We start from the raw sequence: 19,926 nt of genomic DNA, 5'->3' as shown, positions 1-19,926 counted from the left end.
GTAAAGAATCTGACCTTAGTGAAAGGGTTGACACAACACAGTTTGTCCACCCGCTGCATCCTCCTTCTGTGAAGATTGGAGGCAGTAGTGTCTTGTAAACGTGTGGACATTTGTCCATGACGCAGCACGGTATATCTTGTCCAATGTCACTCCATCAAACAAAGCTGTAGATGCAGCAACAGTTCTAGTGGAATGAGCTTTAGCCTTCACTTTCAGAAGTTTGTTGGCTTTCTCGTGGCAGAATTGAATGGCAGATGCGACCCATCTGGCTTTTGTGGCTTTTGTTACAGCTGTTCCCTGTTTCCCTTGACCGTATGCCACTAACAGTTGATCCATTTTTCTAATATCCTTTGCCCTTTGAAGATAGAACTTCAAACACCTCTTTACATCCAATGAATGTAGGGTTCTTTCAGCTGGACTGGAAGGATTCGGGAAGAAAGTTTGTAACATTACTGGCTCATTCAAGTGAAATTGCGCAGGTACTTTCGGAATGAACCTAGGATTTGTCCATAGAATTACATAGTCCTGAGAAAAACGTAAGAACGGTTCTTTGATAGTAAAAGCCTCAATCTCACTAACCCTCCTGGCAGAAGTAAGGGCCAGTAAGAGTGCAACCTTCCATGTGAGGTATTTGAATTCTGCCATATGGATTGGTTCAAATGGTCTTCTCATCAGTTGAGCTAAAACCAAACTGAGTTCCCATTCCGGAGGAGGTGAACGCACAGGAGGGAAAGTGCGAAAAAGTCCACTCAAACTGTTTTACAAGAGACGATGAACATAAAGAAGGAAGCTGCGGGGATTTCCTGTATCTGGAAAGAGCAGCCAGGTGAACTTTGACTGACGAGAAAGTGAGTCCAGACTTGACCAGTGAGAGTAAATAGGGTAAAATCTGTTCAGCAGGGGCTTGAACTGGATGAACCTTATTGATTTCACACCAACAACAAAATATTTTCCATTTTAAACGATACGTTTTGACATTGCTCTCAGCACGGGATTTAAACAGTACATCTCTACATTCCTGTGAGATATTGAGATCTTTGAACTCTAGGAATTCAGGAGTCATGCGTGCAAGTGCAGGGATTGTGGATCCGATGGACTATCTGACCCTTGTTCCGTGATAACATGGTTGTTGTTGGATGAAGGCGAATGGGTCTGTCCTGTGACAACAGAAGAAGCTCCTGGAACCAACACTGTCTTGTCCAACGGGGTGCAATCAGAATCAGGTGGCAGCCCTCCAGTTTCAACTTCTTGAGCACCTTGGGGATTAATGGAATGGGGGGAAAAGCGTAGGCATAGATCCCGGACCATCTCATTGAAAGGGCATTCGCCCTTGACCCTGGCTGAAGGAACCTGCTGGCGTAATATTGGAATTTCTTGTTCTCCTGAGACACAAACAGATCCAGAGTTGGCTTGCCCCATGCCTGAAAGATCTTGTTCACCTGAGTTTGTTCTAACTCCCACTTGTGGCAGCTGGATTGAGACCTGCTTAATGAATCTGCCAGGGTATTGTGCAGATCCTTGACATGCTCGGCCTTCAAGGATATACCTTGGAGTGTTGTCCATTCCCACAATTCTTGCGCTTCCTGGGAGAGAGTCACGGACTGTGATCCTCCTTGTTTATTTACGTAGTACATGCTGGTCGTATTGTCGATATGGACCAGCCCTGAGGAACCTGCTGTCCTTGGAAGGAAAGCCCGAAGAGAAAAAAATATGGGCCGAAGCTCCGAACTGTTGATGTTTTGCTGTTCTGTATCTGAGACCACTTTCCCTGGATTTGCAAATCCTGCAGATGACCTCCCCATCCTTCCATGGAAGCGTCTGTTGTCAATACGAAGTCCGGGATGTTTTGCAGAAAGGTGAGACCTTGGGCAAGATTTGTCATTTTGGACAACCAGCGGAGTGCGTCTATCGTCCGTGTAGTTATTTGAATAACATCCTTGAAAGAGCCCAATGCTTGAAGCCATTGTTTCTGTAACTCCTCTTGAAGAGGTCTCATCTTGAGTCGCGCTAAAGGGATCAAGTTGATCGCTGAAGAGCACATCCCCAGGAGCGATTTGAATGTTCGGACAGAAACGGACTTTATTTTTTTAAATGGTTGTCGCAAGTTTTTTGAGGCGCATTTGACTGTCTTGAGACAAGAATGCTTTGCAATGGACAGTGTCCAGATATGCGCCTAGGAATAAGATTTTTTGAATTGGCTGCAAATTCGATTTGCCCTTGTTCAAAGTGAGCCCCAGCGAATTGAACAGATGGAGACAAGTTGTTGTGGCAAAATTGGCTTCCTGCTCCGACTGAGCTTTGAGCAGCCAATCTTCGAGGTATGGGAAAACTTGGATCCCCGGGATCGTAGAGTCGCTGCTACTGCTGCTAAGCACTTGGTGAAAATCTGTGGTCCTGATTTTAGGCCAAACGGGAGCACCTTGAATTGATAGTGGGTGCCAGCCACTGTGAATCACAGATATTTTTGATGTTTTGGATGGATAGGGATATGAAAGTATGCGTCTTCCATGTTCAGAGAAGTCATTAAATTCCCTTCCTTTAAACATCCCAGAATATCGGTAAGTGTTACCTTCCGAAATGTTTGCTTTTTGAGAAACTTGTTGAGTTTGCGGGGATCCGGAATCAGTCACCATTCTCCTGACTTCTTTTTAATTAGGAAGAGACAAGAATAGAAAGCTGTTCCTTTCTGTTTTGATGGAACTTCTTCTATCGCTTCCTTGAGAAGCATGATCAAGACTTCTTTGCGCAATAAGTGTAGACGGGGGGGGGACCCCTGGGTGGAGTAGTAGGTGGTTTCTGGACAAATTCCAGTGTGTGACCTTTGGTGACTAGGTCCAGTACCCAGCTGTCTGAAGTGATATTGTGCCACCGCTGTGCATAAGCAGAAATTTTCGCACCCACGGGTAGGAAGGTAGAATTGACTGGCACCCTGCGAAGCTCATTGCTTCCTCGGATAATCACGGCCTTGTTGCTGTGTCTGCTTCAGGCCACCCTGGCGAGAGAAACCAGCTGTCGATGACGGACGGTAAGACGATTGGTTGTATGACTGGCGATATTGAGGTTGGTATTGACGATACTGTTGACTCGACTGATAGCCGACCCGGTATGTAGTGAAACCTAGCCCTCTGGCTCTTCTGAAGGGAATACGCCTTTATTGTAGAGCACTTAAAGATTTTGCGGTGTCTGTATCATTCTTGATCGCCAGAAGAGCATCATCAATATGTTTCCCGAACAGTTAATCCCCATCATAAGCCATGTCCAGGATCTTCTTCTGAACTTCTGGTCTAAAAGTAGTCGCTTTAAGCCAACCCTGGCGTCGCAAAACTGCTGCCCCAGCTAATTGCCGAAAGCCCGTGTTGGCGATGTCCAGTGCACAGTCAATGGTTTTGGAAGCAGCTCGCTCACCCACTAATAAAATCTTCCGGGCCTCCTCTCTTTGATCCTCTGGGATAAGATCTATTAATCCAGCTATATATAACCACATTTGGCGATCATAACGGCCAATGATCGCCAAGGCATTAGCAGCCCTAATTGATGCTGTAGCCATGGAAGAGAATTTCTTTCCCAAAAGGTCCATACAACGTCCCTCTTTGTCCGGAGGAGTGGTAATGGGTGTTGCAGGGCTTTTTGAACGCTGCTGTGCAGCCTGAGATATGACCGAATCTGGCCTCGAGTGACCTATGAGACAAGATGGACTGTTTTCTGGAGCGTCGTATTTTTTCTCTATACGAGGTAGCACTGCCGTTATGGATGCTGGCGTTTTCATGATTTTCACGCCCTCTTTCCAGATATAATCAATGATTGGGATAGAACGTATGATCTTTCTAGTGTCCTACTTGAAGTCATGTAAGAAACAGTCTGTTTGTTTGACCGTAATACGGAGCTGGAACCTAGTGGCAGCTCTCTGCATCAAATTATGAAATCCTCCGATGTCCTCAAGGGGAGAATCAGAGGGTAAATGCGGAGGCGGAGATGGTGTTTCAATGATATAATCGTCCCAGGGATCTGGAACATTTGCCTGGTTAGGTATTTCGCCTTCCTCAACTTATTCATCCGAGGAGGAAGTGTCTTTGTGTCAAATGTCAGGTGGACCTTGTGCAGGAGCCGGAATACTAGGTAGAGTAGGCTCTGGTACTGGAACAGGAACCTATACCTGCAGAAGTGGGCTCTCTGTAGGAATTTATTGTGGAGGAAATCTCTGACGATAATCTGCCAACATAGCCTGTAGGTCTTGAATAAGCACTGGAGGAAAATGAGCCATTTCCCTCTGACGTGATTTCTACCTGTGATGGAACTGGTATGTATGACGTGGAGCCATATATTGCTCATGGTAGTAATGCTCCTCTTGGTAATTATCGTCCTCGTCAGGGTCTTTGCACTTAACGTTGAGCTCAGATGGACTATAAGTCACTTTGTATGGATCCTCCTTCTCTTCCTCATCATAATCCTCGTCCTCCATGAATCCCTCTAACAGATGGGATGGTGGTAGAGGAGACATTTTACTATAATCCTGAAAAGGCCTCTGAATTGTCTTTATTTGATAAACTCTCATCGACTGGGGCGTCGACGGTGCGGAAATATGAATGGTAGGAAGGTCTCTCGTCGACAGTCCTGTAGTTGACGGTGGTAGGATCACAGGCACATTCATAGACAATGTCGTTGGCGGTGTTGTCGTCGATGTCTCTCTCATCGACGGTGTCGGCGGCGGCGGCGTACCTGGAATCTTATAGGAGATGTAATAGCTGTAGTCGAAATAGTCGCGTCGATGACGTAACACATACCGTTGACGATGTAGTAAAAGTCGTCGACACAGATTTTTTGTGCTTTTTACTCACAGATTCTGAAGAAAATGATCATGGACGCTATGTGAGTGGAGTGGAAGGTGGAAATGAAGCTGGCTCAGAGGAGTATTTAGAACTCCTCTCTTTGTGAAGAGATTTTTCCTGGGAAGTTTTCAGATGTTTTCTTCCCTCACCTGAGGAGCCTTCTTGAGACCTAGCCGTCTTGCTAGATGTGGAAGCTCGGTTCTCTTCCTCAGCCGAAGAAGGACGTTCTTTAGACTTGAGCCATAAAAGTAATCTTGCCTCTCTGTCCCTCAGAGTCTTGCTGGGAAAGGTACAGCAGATTTTACAGTCCTTAGCCTCATGTTTGGGGTAGAGGCAATATAGACAATCTTTATGAAGATCATCAACATGGACCCTTTTATTCCCACAGGTCCTGCAGGAGTGGAAGAGGCCCTTCTTGTCAGACATACTTGCTTGAAGAGCTGAAGAGAAGAAAACTGAGTAGCACTCAGGAAGAATCCCTTCCACTCGACGTGCGGTGAAAATCTGAGAACTGCTTCTGTTGGGAGTGTTCTAGAGGGTGCCGATAGCTGATTGGTTGGAGCTGACTTTTGGTCCTTTTCATATAAGGACGTAGATAGGCTACTAAGATATAGCTTGTTTATCCTATTTTGGCCTATTCATTACTTATGGCACTACTTTTGTATTTTACCGTGGGACTCCCATCTCGGTAACGGGGAATGATTCAGGCATGTGAATCTATGAAAGATACCCCAATACTGGATAACTATGGTTTTCCAGTGTTCTGCTTACCGGCAGAACCCTAGGTAGACAGTTAATCATGCCCTTCTCCTTGATGTTGAAGTAATCTCGACCCTGGAAAAGGCTAAGAAGGATTTATTTGCTGACAACATGGGGTCAGCCTCCCTCACAATAGTGTGGGATACATTGAAAGCTTTCACAAGAGGATTTTTGCAAAATGTGGGGTATGCCATGAATAGGGCAGAGAGCGGAATGTATTGTGCTAGAGCAGGAAATTGTGGCATTGGAGGCTGCCCTGCAGGCGCAAAGTATCCCCCAGGGCAGGGATATAGCGAGAAAGAGGCTGGAGGATTCCCAGCTAAAGTTCAAGCTCCAGTTGGAAAAGAAATACAGGGATAGGTGGCACGCCAAGAGTATGAAGATCGTTGAGTATGGGGTGACATTAGGAGCACTTCTAGCTTGGAAATCTATATCAGAGCGGTTATGGAATAATATCAAGAAGTTAATCATCAACTTGCAGAATGATATCTCTGAAAATGCAGGGAAGATGCAAGATCATCTGGTTTCCCTTTTTTCAGCGTTATATACAGAGGAGATTACTCCAGACCTGGAAGACCTTTGATAAGGCTGATCTCAAATTCATCTCTTGGAAGACTTTATTGCTTTTAGCTCTTACTTCTGCTCGACGAGTCAGCGACATACAGGCTTTTACTATTACTAGAATTGTACATTGCAATCTATAAGTCAATTGTGATCAATATATATATATATTACCTACTGGCGGTCGCCAGTAGGTAGTTATAGTTAGGACTTATTTTCCATAGGAAATCCGCAACATTCTATTCCCTATAACTTTGGCGCCGGTTGACGAATCTTCTCGAAATTTTCAAAACTTTTGGCCAGCTCCGGTCTGCTCCTGTCCTGAAAGTCTCGGGGTGATTCGTCAAGCGGTGGCCAAGAAAAAAGGGGGGTCCCAAAATGTGTTTTCCCCATGTTATTTTCCATAGGAACCTATAGTCGCAGCTACAGCCCGAACTACTGAACGGAATTACACCAAATTTGGCAAAAAGGTAGCACCTTGGTTCAGAGTCGTGCCTTTTGGTTAAATGGGGTAAATCCGTTCGGTAGTTCCTGAGAAACTCAAAAGTAAAATCACATATATATCTATGGGCGCTGTGGATCCGCGCACCCTCCCGATCACGAGCTGCATGTTAATTGGCTGTCAACTTATTGTCAACACTCCAAATCGGGAAAGGTTGGCAGCCATTGTGCCTCGGTAGAACCGAGGCACAAGAAATCCTTCAAAAAAGGGCGCAAAATGCAAAAAGGGGGCAGGGTAGAAACACCCTGATCCCCTAGGCCTGCTTAGGGTGTCCCACAAGGACCCCCTGGGCCCCAAAATGTCACTGACCATGTCATGAATGATGTAATATGTGACATCATCAGCAGTGGATTGCGGGCGCGCAAGTTATAGTTAGTAGAACTAACTATAACAAAAGAATTTCAATGGTTTTGTACAAGTGAAATGTCCAGCTAACTATAACACCCCTGAAACCTATGGTTTTTTCAGTGAATTTTTTGGATTTTGTAAATGCTAATTCCTAACTATAACATGTCTGAAACCTATATTTTTTCCAGTGAACACATACATATATATATATATATATATATATATATATATATATATATATATATATATATATATATATATATAGACACACACATTTAAATATACATTCTGTGCAGGAGGAGGGAAGAAAACAGGGGCTCACCTTACTTAAAAACATTACGTAGCACTGCTGTGTCAGCATTGTGTGCAGCTTCCAGACAGTAGTGCTAGGTGAAGATGTGTCTGCTAGACCATGTTGCAGCTCTACAAATCTGGTGAAGAGGCACACCAGCAAAGATAGCAGCAGAAGAGAAGACTGCTCTGGTAGAATGTGCTTTGACCGTTGTTTGAAGTGTCTTGCCCGCTTGCTGATGGCAAAAGGAAATTGTACTAGATATCCAACGTGCAATACTCTGTTTAGTTACTGGATGTCCTGCCATAGGCTATAAAATGTTGATCAGTTTTACGGACACTGGCTGTTTTTTGCAGATAAAATTATAAAACACCTTTTAACATCTAAAGACTGTAAAGTCTTTTCCCCCGGCAACTGTGGATTAGGGAAAAAAGTATTTAAGATGCCCAGCTCATTTAAGTGAAAATCAGAAGGTACTTTAGGGATAAAGGCTGGGTTAGTACGGAGCACCACAGAGTCCTTGGTGAATTGAAGAAAAGGCGGTTTAATAGTAAAAGCCTGTATGTCGCTGACTCGTCGAGCAGAAGTAAGAGCTAAAAGCAATAAAGTCTTCCAAGAGATGAATTTGAGATCAGCCTTATCAATGGGCTCAAATGGGGACTTCATGAGTTGTGCCAACACAACGTTCAGATGCCAAGGCGGAGGTGGACGTCAAATTGGCGGAAACATTCAAAATAAGCCTTTGAAAAATTGTTGTATTATTCTTGAAGAATATAGAGAGTTGGAAACATCCTGCCAGAATCTGGAAATTGCATCCAGAAAAACCTTAAGGGTAGAGTGAGAGAGCCCAGATTTCGCTAATTGTAAGAAAAAAGGCAAAAGTTGCTCTAGTGTAGAATGAACCTGGTGAACAATTGAAGCTTCACGCCAAAGCCAAAACAGTTTCCACTTAAGTTTGTAGGTTTTGATAGTGGAGGATGCTCTGGCGTTAGCAAGGACCTCCCTGCAGTCCGAAGGGATAACTAAGTTGGCAAACTCATAGTGTTCAGGCGCCAGGCTGCCAATCGCAGAGATGTTGGATCCGGATGACAGAGCTGTCCTTGGTTCATATTAAGAAGATCCAACATTGGATGAAGCACAATTGGATCGCACTCCCAAAGAAGGAGCAGCTCTGTAAACCAAATCTGGTGAGGCCATCTGGCTTCTCTCTGCATTTTCTGAAGCACCCTTGGAGCTAGAGGAATAAGTGGAAAAGAGTAAGTATACATTTTTGACCAGTTCATCAAAAAGGCATTCCCGTACGACCCTGGTTGGGGAAGCCAATTTGAGTAGAATGGGCATTTGCGGTTCAGTTTGGTCGCAAACAAATCCAGATTGGGGTGTCCGCTAAGCTGAAAAATGCGGTTCAGCATTGATTGATGAAGTCCCCAATCGTGGTTGGACGTGATTGGCCCGCTCAGGGAGTCCGCTAGGATGTTGGACACTCCCAGAACATGAACTGCTTTTAAAGTTATTTGATGCTGAATTGCCCAATCCCAAATTTGCTGAGCTTGCAGGGATAGCAAAGTGGACCTCGTGCCCCCTTGTCTGTTTACATAATGTATGCTTGTTGTGTTGTCCGTCCGGATCAACACTGAATCTCCATGAATGAGGGTGCAAAAGGATTTCAGCACCAGGGATATCGCCAGTAGCTCCAAGTGGTTTATGTGCCAAGTTAGTTGCTGTGTGTCCCATTTTCCCTTAACTGTGAGGCCCTGAAGATGCGCCCCCAACCCCTCGAGGGAGGAGTCTGTCGTGAGGATGAAATTTGGAGCGTCCACTACAAACGAGCGGCCTGCTGGGACGTTTGGCATGCGAGTCCACCATAACAACGCCCTTTTGCATCCGAGATGTGATGTTTAGGACATCGTCGAAGGACCCTGAGACCTGTTGCCATTGTTTGTCGAGTTCCTCTTGTAAGGGTCTCCTTTTGAGGCGACAGTTGGAAATTAAAGGGATGCAGGAAGACACCATCCCCAGTAGCAATTTGAACTGTTGAACAGAAACTGACTATCTTGTGCGGAGGAGAGATGCCATTTTGCAAATTCATTGTTGTCTTTCGTTTGATACGAACATACTTGCTTGCTGAGTGTTTATGATGGCTCCCAAGAAAGTCTGCACTTCAGAGGGGGTGAAGTGCGACTTCTCCAGATTTGTGGAAAGGCCCAGCGACTGAAACAGAGATCGGCATGCTAGAGTGGGTCTAGTTGCTACTGTGAACGACTACACCTTTATGAGGCAGTCGTCGAGATAGGGAAATATTTGGACACCAGCTTGACGAAGGTGTGCTGCCACCGGCGCCAAGATTTTGATGAACACTCGGAGCCCAGAGCGGAGGCCAAAGGGAAGACCTTGAATTGGATGTCTCTGCCAGCCACTCTGAAGCGCAGGAATTTCCTGTGTCTGGGTAGGCTAGGGACATGAAAATAGGCATCTTGAAGGCCCAGTGTTGTCATGTAATCCCCTTGAGACAGTAATTGAAGTACTTCTTGGAGAGACAACATCTGGAATGTTTGTTTCTTGAGGAATTTGTTGAGGGAACGAAGGTCCAGAATGGAGCGCCACTCCCCCGATTTTTTCTTGATGAGGAAGAATCTTGAAAAGAAACCTGCACCCCTTTGTAAATTTGGTACCACTTTGATCGCTCCTTTCTTTAACATGACCTTGATTTGGCATAAAAGTTCCTTCAGATGAGCAAGAGGAGGACCTCTGGGAGGAGAATTTGGGGTAAATGTTACAAATTCTAGAATGTGTCCTCTGGACACTATGTCCAAAACTCATCGATCTGTAGTTATGGCAGACCAGTTTGAGAAGAAATGGGAGATTTGCCCTCCAACCTTGGTTTGGTTGATGGGTAGAGTGGTTGGCAGGTGGTGGCTGTCACTGCTTTTTTGAGGAATCTCTGCGCCTGTAGGAGGATTTCCCTCTGTACTGTTTATAAGACGCAGCCGGCGGTTGATGAAAAGACTGCTGTTGCTGGGTGGAAGAGTAACGCTGTTGACCCTGATAGGATTGGTACTGCCGGTATTGATTGTAGCCTCCTCGAAAAGAATAGGAGGAACCACTACCTCTTGCACCATGAAAGGGCTGCATTTTAAATTGTAGAGTGCCAGGAGCACGAGTGGTGTCGGTATCCTCTTTAATCGCCTGGAGGGCTTTGTCAATGTGCTGCCCGAAAAGTGATTCATCATCATAAGGCATATCGATACTTTTAGTTTATGGTTCTTGCTGAAAAGAAGTAGCTTTTAACCAGCCCTGCCGTTGGAGGACTGCCGCCCCTGCCAGTTGGCGAAAACCCGTGGAAGAGACGTCCACTGCTCAGTCAATGATCTCAGCAGAGATCCGCTCACCCTCTTGGAGAATGTTTAAACCTTCCACTTTAGAGGCCTCAGGCAACATGTCGATAAAGGGGGAAATGTCTGACTACATTTGCTTGTCATTGCGGCCTAGGATAGCAAGAGAATTAGCTGCCCGGACAGTAGTTGCCGCCGTGGTGGAAAATTTCTTCCCAATGGAGTCAAGGCATCTGCCCTCTCGATCAGGAGGCACTGACAAAGGAGACGAGGGATTCCTAGCACGTCGTTGTGCCGCCTGAGAAATAACAGAGTCCGGCTTCGGTTGACCAATAAGACAGGCTGGTGAATTGTCCGGGGCCTTGTATTTCTTATCCAGGCGTGGCAGGACTGCAGGAATGGAGGCAGGGGTTTTCATGACCCTCAAACCCTCCTGCCAGATGAAATCAATTATGGCCCGTACCGGTTTCTGTGGTTGATCTTTGAAATCATATAGGAAAAAGTCCTCTTCCTTGGTGACCACAGGGAGAAGGAATCTCTTGGACGCTCTGTCCATGAGGAACATGAAATCCACCTACATCAACAACTGGAGAGTCAACAGGAGTTGGAGTGGTAGGCGTCAGAGTCTGGATCTGATAATTGTCACACTCAGTAAGTAGGGATCCATCATCTAACTCCCCTTCTTCTCTGTCTTCGTCAGTGGTATGTGTGTCTTCTATGTTGTGAGATCTTGATGCCACCGGAGAAACTGGAGGGGGCGGCCCAATGATTGATGAAGACGGAGGAATAGGCGTTTGAGGGACCGATGAAGCTGGCTCTGAAGAAGGAAAACGGCGGTAGTATTCATCAAGCATATGTTGCAAATTAGAAATGAGTGACATAGGCATTTGTGCAGTAGGATTTTCAAGCTGTGGATAAATATTAGGCTATGAGTAATAGTCATACTCTTGGTCATCCTCTCTATCCTGGCACTTGATGAGAAGCTCCGAAGGACTACAAAGTGCCCTAAACCTATCATCCTCCTCTGAATCCTCCTCATCCGCCCCATAATCAAACAGTTCCACTGGAAGATTAGGAGATGTTTGAACTGGAAGATTGTCTACGTTGAAGCAAGGGAACATTCTTCGGTTCTGAAGATGGCAAAAGAGCTGCTGAAGGCTTCAACGGGACTACAGGCATCAAACCTGGAGGTGAAACCTAAGATTCCGCTGACGAAGCTGCAGCCGTCGACAAAAGACATAGTTGAAGCTCTGTCTGCGAAGGTTTCAGTGCCGTCAACGAGGCAAGCGTCAACGAGGCAACCGTCGGCAAAGCAACCGTCGGCAAAGCAACCGTTGGCAAAGCAACCGTTGGCAAAGCAACCGTCGGCGAGGCCATCGTCGACGAGGCAACCATCGTCGAGGCAGCCGCCGACGAGGCAGCCGCCGACGAGGCAGCCGTCGACGAGGCAGCCATCGACGAGGCAGCCATCGACGCGGCAGGCTGATCTTTGGAGGGCATCGACCGTCTCGACGACGAAGAGGCATCCGTCGACGAATGCTTCTTCTTTATCGTCGATGACGAAGAGTGGGAGGCGGTAGATGAATGAGGCCTGACTGTCACAGACACAAGCGCCGACGGAGAAGATGCAGACGACATCACCATTGCAAGTTGAGGCGAAGAGAAGGTGGCAGTCATCGTCGTAGTTGTGACGACGGAGGACTTCGCTGGCGGAGGAATCGATGTCGAGCTCGTCGACGAGATGCCAATTTTCTGAGGCAAAAGTCTCTCAGGCAGAGATTTAGACGATTGAGACTTAGATCTCGGAGGTGTAGAGGGTGGAGCCTGACCCTTAGGAAGAGCAGGAGCCCCTTTTGATGAGGAAGGCTGGTCTTCACGCTTAGAAGTGTGGCATTTCTTCAGCACCTTAGCCTTAGGAGATATCAATTCCACCTCACCAGCCATTTTCTTTGAGTCAACAGTCTTGAGAGAGGAATCACTCAACATCTGACAGTGGGTTATCCTTTGTCTTGAGCTTCTGTAGCCACAGAAGAAGACGTCCCTCTCTGTCTCTTAAGGTCTTTTGAGGAAAAGTCCTGCATATTTTACAATCTCTCACCTGATGGTCAGGGTGGAGGCAGTAGATACACTTTTTGTGTGGGTCCTCAGAATGAAGTCGCAGTTTCCCACAAGACTCCCAGTGTCTGAAGAGTGATCTCTTTGTAGTAGACATTGTAGTGAAGATGTTCTGAAGAATTCCTGAAGAAAAAGTTGAATTACTGAGCAGAGCTCAAGGAGACTCCCTTCACACGACGCGCGGTAGAAAATCTAAGGGTCTGAGCCTCTGGGGAGAAGGTTCTAGAGGGTGCTGTCACCTGATAAGCTGGAGTTTGAACTATATTAAATGACTTGGACAAGTTATTAAAGTGACAGGTTTTTACCTATTGATTTCTATGTTACAGTACTTTCTATGGATCTTTTAGCTATGCTATTGTTATACTATGGATATATTGTTATTTTATGTACCATGGGACTCCCACTTCGACGGGGAATGATTCAAGCATGTGAATCTATGAAAAATACCCCAATACTGGAGAATTGTGCGTTCCTTGATTCCAAAATGTAAAAGATGTGGTCATCCTGAAGAACATGACGAGCATGTTTGCCACTTGTCCTTCAATTAGTGGATTCTCGAACAATGTGAGCAATATTATAGTGAATATCCTGGGACTCAGGACTGAGATAAGTCCCATTCTGGTGCTGATGGGAGTTGATACAGAGTCACTTAGCCTTTTGGGCAGGTTGCAGAGAGGCTTGTTTTCCTATTTGGTGCTTCTTGCAAGAAGGGAGATCTGCAGACACTGGCTAGATGCGGTAGCTTCCCTCCCGGAGGATTGACCTAAAGCTGTGCGCTGGACTTGCAGGATGGACATGGGCTGTACCCCAGGTAGAGCAAATACTATCTGGACAGACTTTCTAAGGTGGAGTGGTGTGTCAGCTTCGGAGAACGGATCAGTCCTATGTTTGCACCAAGCACAAAAAACATATGGGTGTTAAGCCCAGACTGGTGTGGCTGGGACACTGTCTGTGCATCAGGTGCGAGGTCAGTTACAAGGTGTCACCTGGGATTGAAACAGCTGCGGTGTAAAGAGGACAAAAAAAAAAAAGTTACATGGAGCAAAACTCAACAGTGTGTACCAAATCCCTGAATGTTCAGTAGAAAATCTGGTAGTTGTAAGCATCTGCCAGGTGAAGGGATGATAGTGCTGCTATCTGATTGGCGGAAGTTTGAGTCACACAAGGAAATGGACTGGTTGTGTGTAGTCTATGGGATTTTTAATCTAATAGAGTGTATTGTACAGTTCTTTGCTAACACTGAGCACAGAGGGTTACCAGCCTGATTAATAATAATAATAATAATAACCTTGAATTTGTAAAGCACACAGCTACCTCCGAAATGGTTTCCCGGTGCTAGGGGTCCTCGGGAAGATAAAGTGAGCTATTGCCCAGAGTCAGATGGTGCTGGGCTGACCTGCCGCTTGTGCCGGGGATCAAACCGTGAACCCTGTCGTCCAGAGTCAGGCACCCTGGCTGCTGCGCCACACCTCTTCCACATATGATTCAAGCATGTGAATCTATGAAAGACCCAATGCTGCAAAACAAAAGATTTCTGTTGGACATCTGTTCTGTCCCCATCTGCAGATGCATATGTTCCCAACCTGTTGAGAAGAAGTAGCAGGCATGGTGTGTGCAGTAAGAGGGCTGAAGAAATAAGTGATAATATTTTTCCAAGATCATATAATTATCACTTGTAACTGAATATGTATGTTTAAGGGTTCATGGAACCCCACTGTTTGGTTTCGCCCAAATTGGATTCTTCTTATCTCTTTCCTCCTGACCAGAATCACTGGGAGACTTGGTTTCATCTCAGGTGGGTTTTTGATAGACTACAGGGGCTTGATCTGCATTATCACGTCACTAGGCTGACTCACCATTGGTTGCAAACTCTTCCATTATGAAATGAGCTTTTTTCTTGAACTCCTCTGCAGACTGGATGAGGCCAGTCTTAAACTTCTCTTTGGATTTATTCAGCATCCCTTCGCTGTCAATGATGCTCTGCTGGAATGCGAGCCACACACTGTTCAGAGAAAGTAGCCTGTTCTGTACCTGTGAAGGAATGACAATCAGTGAAAGCACTGCACAGAAAAGGGTCTGCATGGTGTACACTTTAATATTCAACATGTTCTCTCTCAGAAAAGCATCACTAGACACAGTACATATATATCATGTCTCAATAACACATCACATTACTAGTCACATAGATTTTAGTGGTTTAATCTTGCTGGCTGCATCACTGGACTAAGTCTCATCCGTTCTCACATTACTGCTTCCGTTCTTTGCTACGAAGACTGGAGTCATTCCCATCCCTAGCCTTGGAACCACCAATAGAGTATTACTTTGTCCAACATCAGTGATCATGTTCAAATCAGGGGATTTTCATACAGTCACTATTGTTGGGCTCCACTGCCAAAGGAGCCTCACTGATGTTAAATACTTCCACAGAATCGCACTCATTCACAACCTCAGCCATCATACATTTTAATAGAGTCTGAGCCATTTCACTGTACTCAAATTATTCAATGTTCACCGGTGTAAGGAAACACCTCTTTTTGCATATTCAGCCCCACATTATTGTACTGATGCTGCTGGTTTTTCGACTCTGAGAGTACACTTAGGCCTCCTACCAGCTAACCAGACCTCAGTGCCAGTGTTCTGAACCTTACAAAGGGTATGTCAAATTGGTTATAATCAATTGGCAAGTACTGACTTACTTATACGTTCCCAGTGTATGGTACCCAGTGAGTGTAAAGCAGACTGTCCACATAGAGCTGGAGCACTGTTTGTGCCACCCTGAGAGTGACAAAGGCAGTAGCGGCTGAAACCGCGGCCTGTGCAGGTAAGAGCGATGGGGCGATGGGACCGGGTCGGGGGGGGGAGGTGATTTTGACAGATGATGACGAGGGAAAATTAAATAATTAATTTTCCCTCGTCGTCGTCTGTTGAAATTCTCCCCTGTCCCAACTCTCTTACCTGCACAGGCCACGGCTGGCAGGGAACGAGAGTGGAGGGGTAGGGAGGTGGCGGGATGGTGACAATATCCTCAAAATAAAAAAAAACACTTACCTCCCCGCCGTGTCTCTCCTCCGTCCTTCGTTGTTTCTCAGCGTCCGGAACCAGGAAGCACACAGGCTCTTTCCCCTAAGCCAATCACAATGCTACAATGAAGCATTGTGATTGGTCTGAGCGCTGTGGTTCGGCGCTCAGATGAGGAATGGGACCCTGAGCATGATCCTCACCAGGCTGTGTAATACATCCTGGTAGGGGAACTTGTAAAGTGCGTATGACCGTTTGGCCGGCCCAGGAAGGCTTGCCATACTGTCATGCACATTTGGAGTGGGCAAACCACTCCTCTCCCTGTGCCACCAGCCCCGCCCCACCCTAACTCAGCCCCGCCCCACCCTAACTCAGCCCCGGACCTACAAAAATAAAATGATAATAACGACGGTATTATCATTTTATTTTTCCTGCTCTGAGAGCGGTGGGGCAACGCTACTCAGCCTTATCGGAGGAGCTGCCCCTGGACAAAGGACAAAATGGCTCCCAGCCGGTTACTACAGATTGGAGGAGCAGTGTATATACTGCTAGTTCGACTTTGCCATTAAAACCACTGGTAAAGCCATCACTCCCTTAAATCTATACATAAGTCTCCCCTAAGCCAAAGGTTGGACCTGTGTCTGCCAGACCCAGGAGAGCTATCAGAGTCCAGTTTTGTCGTACTCAAGGGACACCAGCCCCCACCTAAGGATTCCACTTCAACCACAGTGCAAAGAGACCGGTAGCCCAGCTTTGGCTGGTCTGCTACTGCAACGTAGAGGACTTTGATCGCTGTGGCCAAAGTCTCCCTTCATTACCCGTGGACTGAGGGACAACTACAAAGAGACTCCAGTCAACCGCACCTCAACTGGAACATCCTTTTAGCATCTTTAGAACGCATCCCCAGCATCAAGACCACTCTGTGGGTGTCTATGGCGGTCATCCTGTATAGCATAGAACTTGCCTTAAAAAAGGCTGTGATGGCCAGGTAACTGTCCGACGTAGCCCCCTAGACCTCAACCTGGTCAGATTTGGTCATCCAAGCCAGGTTGGAGTTGCTGAACTAACTCTTTCAAACTTTCCAAAAGCTTAGAAACATTTTCTTGATCAATGCTCGCTTGCGGCTTCATTTATAAGTATTTGTATCTTCAAAATCTGGCTCTCCGGAATCCCTCAAGTGGATTTTGATCTTTATGGTCTCTAAAAATTCATATAAATACGATCTATTTTTATAAATTGAGGTTATGTTTCTTTCTTGTTGTGTGACTTTCTTATTTTATTGATTGGTGCTGTTAAAAGCTTTACACTAAGTTCCTTTGTCAAGCCTTGCTGCTCGAAGCCACAGCTACCTAGGGTTGAGCTTAAGGTTTATAAACGTGCCTGACTGGACCCAAGACGATGTTTGAGAGTGAATTACATGATGAGGCCCCACAGCCATATTATATAATACACCCAAATCCTCACAACAGGTCTCCTAATGGAAACATGAGAATCATGGCAGATAGGAGCCTTGTCGAGAATAAAAGTACTGCTTGATCTTCCGTTGGACATCATCCACGATTGCGGTTACCTATGAACCTGAGCCTGGCTTATCCACATCTAGCAAGTGCTTCTTGGGGGCAGTCTTGCACTCTTGTGAAGAGATAACTCACCTAGACACTAGTTGGTGAGGCAGCAAGTGGACTGCGAAGACATGGCTGAGTCTGGTTCATGGATCACAGCTTCAACTAATATTTCTGGTGCCTGACACAACTGCTCAGTGCAATTGTGTGGAGAGAAAAACTAATAAATGACAATGAGCGGCCTATGGATCAGGCAATTAGAAGGTGAGGGTGGATGGAGAACACAGACCTGGAAATCCCAGAAGCAATGGGAACCCTAAGGATGCATGGAATCTTGGCAGCATGTTTTTCCTTAAGCAGTGAGGAGCAGGGATAAAACTCTGAAGTCTCTGCACCAGCGTCTGGTATTTATGTATGCCCACTGGAGACTGAAGTCTACCAGAGTAAAAGAAAAGAGGAGCCTGCAACAAAATGTCAGTGAATGCAGATACTTCTGTAGTGAGTTCAGGGGAAACTGACATTTTGTCCACTGACTCACCTACATGTGGGGTGGTACTTGCACCTTCTCTTCTACAAAGGCAGTATAGGATCCTGGTGGAAGCACCTTATTTTTAATATAAATTCTTTTATCACGGATCTTTCCTTGTATCCATATGACCATAAACTTCAGCGTTGATGAACCAGATCTGAAACACACATGTATCTAATAGAATTCCACCAACCTGACAACAGTCCTTCCAACTTTTGTAATGTTTCTGTGGGCACCCTCTAGCTAAATAAATAGGCTCCTCAAGGCTCATATAGTGGTCCAGTCCTTTTTCTATCCCTCCAGCGTGGTGTGAATCTGTCCCCTCCCATGCCTAGCAGTATGTCTTTTGCAATATGACGTCCCGGCCACAATAATGATATTCTGAATCTCTTTGAGTCCAGATTATCATCAATATGTAAAATGGTCATCTTGGGGTCTACCAGCAGTCTCCTACCCAACACCTCACTCAAAGAGGAAAGCGCCCCCCTCCAGAAAGAGACAATTAACCTGGAACACCATATTGTGTATATGAGATTTCAGGTGTGATCTGCATTTTAGGCATAGCGGGAAGGCAATAGGGCCGAACTTCCACAGCCTTTATCTGGTGAGGTAAGCGTGGTGCAGTTATTATAACTGGATACATCGAAATTGTGATGCCATCTCGTGAGGATGCCTGCACCTCACTCTAGTCCTCATCAGAAAGTGGTTGTAGATCTTATCCCCAAGCACGACACAACTGGTGAAAAGAGTCTGGGGTATTTGAAAATAAGGAGCTGTAAATTTGTGTCATCTTATGATCCTTCAGCTACATCCATCAATAATTGTTCTCACAGTGGACTAAAATCGTGGGAGTTTCTTCAGCTCATTCATATAACAAATGAGCGCATGGCATAGCTGAATAAGAATGGACGCCAGCGAAGGTTATATTCTTCTTGCAAACTGAGAAATGATTTCATCACTGTATCGGACAATACATCTGAAAGACACAAGATTCCTTCTGTATCACACAGCTTCAATCCCTGCAAATCAGCAGCTTGGCAGAGTATCCCTCCAACCCACACTGGTGTTTCGTTTGTTACTTTTTGCCTCCATTCCATGTGCCTGTTTCTATCCTTTCAAATGTTTTTAATGAAGTCACTGCCAATGGGGAGGAAGGGATTAATAGCTCCTCCGTAGATTAGGTGTAATATTTGAACTCCCTGCATTGGCCCTTTTTTATATGTGAATGCTAGGTCGTCTAGCGAATCATGCCACCACTCATTAAGAATTACAAGATGGGCTGCTCTCTAATAGTACGAAATGTCGGCTGCCACCACCCCACCATCATATGTGGATTTAAAACATTTTGCTATAAAGTTATCCTGGAGAAATGCAAGAGAAAACTCCTTAAAATTAAGTGGATCAACCTAAAAAATGTGTGCAATGTTTTAAAGGGGAAGTTGCATGGCTGACATAAAAGGTGCAGTAAACCACCATTTTAAAGATTGATGGCCTTCCCAGCAAGGGTGGAGGGAACGCCCCCAGAACTTGATGTACCAATCAATTTGTCTATTTGCGGTTGAATATTCCTGCAGCAAGCTATCTTTGAGTCATGCAACGCCCTAAATATTTAAACCCACCTCTAACCACTGGTAGAGCATGGGCCCAGCAGAGGTCCTGATGGTGATTGCAAATTAGGTATATAGTCAACTTGGTTCTGGTTAGGTTGAGTCCAGCAATGGCTTCAAATATACAGAAGATCTTGGGCCAGACCACTAAGGGTCCTGAAATAACACCAAAACATCATCAGTGTTCAGCGCAACTCTACCTGTGATGCCATGCGTCCATCCAAATTCCTTCATCTGGACATCCACCCTTATCCATTCTGCTAGTGGCTCAATCGCAATAGCAAAAAGCAACAGGGCAATGGACAGCCTTGTCTAGTGCCTTGTTTCACTGGAAACAACTTGGACACTTCCCACCTCACCATAACCCTCACCGAAAGGTCTGTATACAACAGCTGGACATAATAAATATATGATAAAGTTAGGACCAATGGTGACCCTCCCTAACAAAGCTGACAAGCAGTCCCAAACCACTGAG

General features: G+C 45.6%; 1 protein-coding gene across 1 annotated transcript in view; it reads right to left on the bottom strand.

Annotated features, from left to right (window-relative positions):
• The window catches only part of DNAH2 (dynein axonemal heavy chain 2), a 2,945,517-nt gene that overhangs the window by 2,260,446 nt on the left and 665,145 nt on the right, over positions 1–19,926 (bottom strand). Inside the window, exon 23 of the mRNA XM_085638712.1 lies at positions 14,592–14,766. Within this exon, the coding sequence (XP_085494838.1) occupies positions 14,592–14,766 (175 nt within the window). The remainder of the gene's footprint in view (positions 1–14,591; positions 14,767–19,926) is intronic.

The sequence above is a fragment of the Triturus cristatus genome, chromosome 12 (assembly GCF_964204655.1).
Source record: "Triturus cristatus chromosome 12, aTriCri1.1, whole genome shotgun sequence".
Classification (NCBI taxonomy): domain Eukaryota; kingdom Metazoa; phylum Chordata; class Amphibia; order Caudata; family Salamandridae; genus Triturus; species Triturus cristatus.
Note: the sequence above shows the minus strand (reverse complement) of the source record. Positions and strands in the feature narration are given on the sequence as shown.